This window comes from Bidens hawaiensis, unplaced genomic scaffold, assembly GCF_021521415.1.
Source record: "Bidens hawaiensis isolate Kalapana, Puna unplaced genomic scaffold, B.hawaiensis_p1.1 tig00024283_1, whole genome shotgun sequence".
NCBI classification, from domain to species: domain Eukaryota; kingdom Viridiplantae; phylum Streptophyta; class Magnoliopsida; order Asterales; family Asteraceae; genus Bidens; species Bidens hawaiensis.
The window spans coordinates 310612-314727 of NW_027493827.1; the positions used below are offsets into that span (position 1 = coordinate 310612).

General features: G+C 32.3%; 1 protein-coding gene across 1 annotated transcript; it reads right to left on the reverse strand.

Annotated features, from left to right (window-relative positions):
- Positions 1–2952: 2952 nt before the first annotated feature.
- On the reverse strand, positions 2953–3375 carry LOC143569000 (bZIP transcription factor 53-like). Its single transcript, XM_077055013.1, has one exon. The coding sequence runs from the start codon at positions 3373–3375 to the stop codon at positions 2953–2955; it is 423 nt and encodes a 140-aa protein (XP_076911128.1).
- Between the last annotated feature and the right edge of the window lie 741 nt (positions 3376–4116).

Genomic DNA, 4116 nt, shown 5'->3' on the forward strand with positions numbered 1-4116 from the left:
CCTTTCTCCATCTGATTCCAGATCAAGAAACAAAAAGCAAGTATTAATAATACTTTAGTATTCGTTGTGTCATCCATTTATAAGAAAGATCAAGATCAAACGCGTGTCAAGATCAAGATTTGAATCGACCTCAAATCAAATCTGAGCCGACTTCGAAAAAGATGTTTTAGCTAAAAAGATTATGTATTTGTTGTCGGATTGCCAAAAAAATTGGTAGGATGTTAAATCGGGATATAATGAGCATTAAAGTTGCAAACTTAATCATAAACGAGCTGATTGGTTCGGTTCGAATTAAATGGGTGAAGTTCGTTTCATGAAAAGAATGGGTAAACGAAGTCACATTTAAACAAAATTTAGTATGGCAATTGATCGAGATGAAACGTGTTCCAAGCTTTATGAAAAACTCCAAGAGTTGCAAATCCCAGAGTTGCAAATCCAGGCTTGCAAATCCAAACTTGCAAATCTCAGACATGCAAATCCATTCTTGAAAATCCCAGACTTGCAAATCCAGATTTGCAAAACCATGATTTTGTGAAGCTCTAGTTCTATGTAGTCGGTTAAGTGGTCAATTAATGCATTTATATGTTAACCAGTTAGCCATGCCCAATTAAAGAAAGGGATCATAATTAATTTAGAACGCTAGGATTGAGGTGAGTTTCTAGCCCCTTTCCTTTTAAACATTTTGGGGTTGTGTGCATACTTGTAAGAAAAGTGTTTTAAGTATACTTTTGTGTTTGTAATGGTATATTGTTTGAGTATATCGTATGTGTTAATTGTTTTATTTCATATATGATTGTAAGAGTTGTGGAATGAATAGAAGCAAGAGTTAGGCTGGCAGACCCTTGTAATATTTGTGTAAGAATTAGGGTGACAGACCCTTATAATATATGTGCAAGAATTAGGGTGAAAAACCCTTATTAGGGCTTAGCACGGTTCGGTTATTAGCCAAAACCGAAACCAAAACCAAATTTTCGGTTTTTTGAATATACAAACCGTTGGATTTTCGGTTTTTAGTTTCTGGCTTTTCGGTTATTTTCGTTTCGGTTCGGTTATATTTGGTTTTTTTTCAATTATGTGTTGACATTGCAAAAATATATATATAATGAATATAGTGATTTTTAAGCTTGCAAGAGCGTATTAGAGTACCACATATATTGAATTCAAAAAATAGAAATAGGTGAGTATTACGTGGAACCATATGAATACAAAGTTGTTAGAGTAGAAGAGTTTAAAATTCAACAAAGTTCTTAATTAAAAAACAATAAAAGTTTAGTCTCAATCTTCATTTATCATCTTCTTCATCTTCAAAGTGTCGTCGTAGTCTTCATCATATTCATAACCATCATAACTATCAGTCGGTTCAGTTCGATTTTTTAAAAATGGAAAACCAAACCAAAACCGAAATTCGTTTTTTTTTTTTAAAAAAAAAAAAAACATTAACCATCGGTAATGCTTCGGCTTAGATTTTTTAGTTCAATTTTTTTGGTTAATTCGGTTTCGGTTCGGTTAATTCGGTTTTCTGCTCACCCGTAATCCTTATAATATCTGTGTTAGAATTAAAGTGACAGACTCTATAACATCTGTGCAAGAATTAGAGTGTAAAACTTTATAATATATGTGCAAAAACTAGGATGGCAGACCATTTTAATATCTATGCAAGAATGTAAGAATAAATGTAAGGATCATTAAGAGGTAAGAGTGTAAGTATAGGTTGCATGTAATAATAGTATCTTAGATGCGAACGTGTATGTATGTATGTGTATGAATAACCTGTGACAAGTGTTTAAACTGGAACTCACTTAGTGTACCTGACTTTTAGTATTCACACAGACAAATAGGATGAAATAGCTAGCTTGAGGAGCACACATGGCATTGATGAATAAGAAACTGGCATTGAAAGAAAGAAGAATTTGTTATGTTTTCTTTATGATTGAAGTTTAAAGACATGTTAAATGTTGTTTGAAAGAGATTTGAATGATTTGTACTAATGAATGGTTGAAGTTTTATATTCTGCAAATGTGTTAATTAACTCTAATTTTAAATCTACGTTTATGAGTAAATCTAACACTAAATTAGGGCGTCCAGGTTCAAGGCCTTACATCCTAGATGGATGCGAACTTGAAGAGTTTTCATTTAGAAAGCCACGATCATGGTCGTGCTAGAACTTCTATTAACATTGACCTCACTTGTGGACACTGACAATGATTAGTTAGGTTGTGATTTTGTTCCACACGATAACTTGTTAATAGTATTTACTATTTAGTCATGTTTATATAGGCATGTTTTTGTTAAAAACAAATATTTAGAATTAATTTACAAATGTTGGTTTCATAGGCTTTGTTTGTGCCAAATTTAGTTGAAGTCAAAAGGAGGAGACAAATGCGGAGCGTTCGACCCTAAACCTAGCTCGTTGAGGTTCTTCTTTATTAAGTTACAAACCCAAATTTAGTCTCTAATTATAGCACATTATGTGCTTGTAATCATTGTCACTTAATAAAGAATGCTTAGTTACCACCCATGGATGTAGATTAGTTTGAACCACGTTAAATCCTTATATTCGTTTATTGTTTTTGTTTGGTTCATGTGCATGCGGATGCTAACGAAGTAATCAATAAATAAATTAGTAACCTACAAATACAATTTATTTAGGGTGTTGATGATCAAGATCTTTGCAAATGTAAAATAAGTAACATTATTTTTATTTATGTAAAAGATGATGAGTATATAAATATAATTTAATACAAAAAAATAAAAAGTAAAAAAATTAAACAGTTGAAATTAATGAAAAGGTGGTGATTACACATCACAACGCATACAAGTGTACAACAGAATCTAACCGCAACCCCACTTCCATCCCAACAATAGAAGATCAACACCACCAACCCTATCAACATTTTGAAAAACAACATCATAGGAAAAGTAAAATCCAACAACATTAAAGTAACCAAAGTATCAAAAGATGGAAAATCCAATAGATGATGACATAACAGGCATGGAGTTGGAAGGCTGCTTTTGCTCCCATGGCCTTATCCATGGTTCTTGAACACCACCCACTGATGCCAATGACACATCACCACCAACACCTTCATACCATCCACAAACTTGGTTTGCATACTCCAATCTTTTCTCCAACTCCTGTTTCTGTGATCTCAAAACCATATTCTCAATCTCCATCACAGTGTTCTCTTTCGCGATTCCTTCGATTTTTAGTAACATTTCGTCTCTCTTTTTCGTTAAATAAAAGATTTGGTCATTGAGATCCTTCATGTGCTGTTGTTTCTTCATCCTGGACCTCCTTGCCGATTCGCAGTTCGAGATCATTCTCTTCATCTTCTTCTCATCCACCTTTAAATAATTATAACCCTTTGATGACATGATATGCTTCTAGCTAGTTAAATTGTCTTTTTTTTTTTCTGAATGACCAAAATTATTGTATTTAAAATAAACGGCCTAGAAAGAAACTAGACAAAAAAGAGACACAATTACAAACTGATCCAGAAAATGACCCTCAAAACACAAAACAATACTAGACCCGTTATTTGAATGATATGTACAAATGTATATGCTTCAAGAAACTGAATAGAACCAATAAAGAAAGACAACTGAGAATGATTGAACAAGACTGATTCTACTCAAACTTGGGGCAAAACTCATATCACTTTGGATTTGTGTGATGTGTTTTGTTGTTGTTTAAACAACTTATGATACTAAATGATGAACTTTGAAACCCAACCGTGTGTGTTTTGTTATATTTCTATGAGAACATTAACTCTTGGAAGCTAAATATATATAGACAGGATTTGTAAATGAAAACCAGGAACGAATATTCTGACCCTAAGACTTAAAATCATGTTTTGTGCATGCATCATAAGACTTTTTAAGAAAAGAGACGTGAGTAGTTTGATAGCCTACTTTTGGATTTCCATTTGGATAAGCCGATAAGATTAAACTTTATTAAAATCATTTCTCCATCTGGTGCATTAAAAAAACACTAATCAATCAATGATTTTTTATTGAAGATATATTCTATAATTTATCTTCTTTTCACCAATTCAATGATTTATATCTACTAATTAATGCCCATAGATTTGTCATTTATAATTTATATACTTCAAA

Coding starts and splice junctions, on each gene's coding strand:
- LOC143569000 (XM_077055013.1), bottom strand. CDS start 3,375: ATGTCATCAAAGGGTTATAATTATTTAAAGGTGGATGAGAAGAAGATG.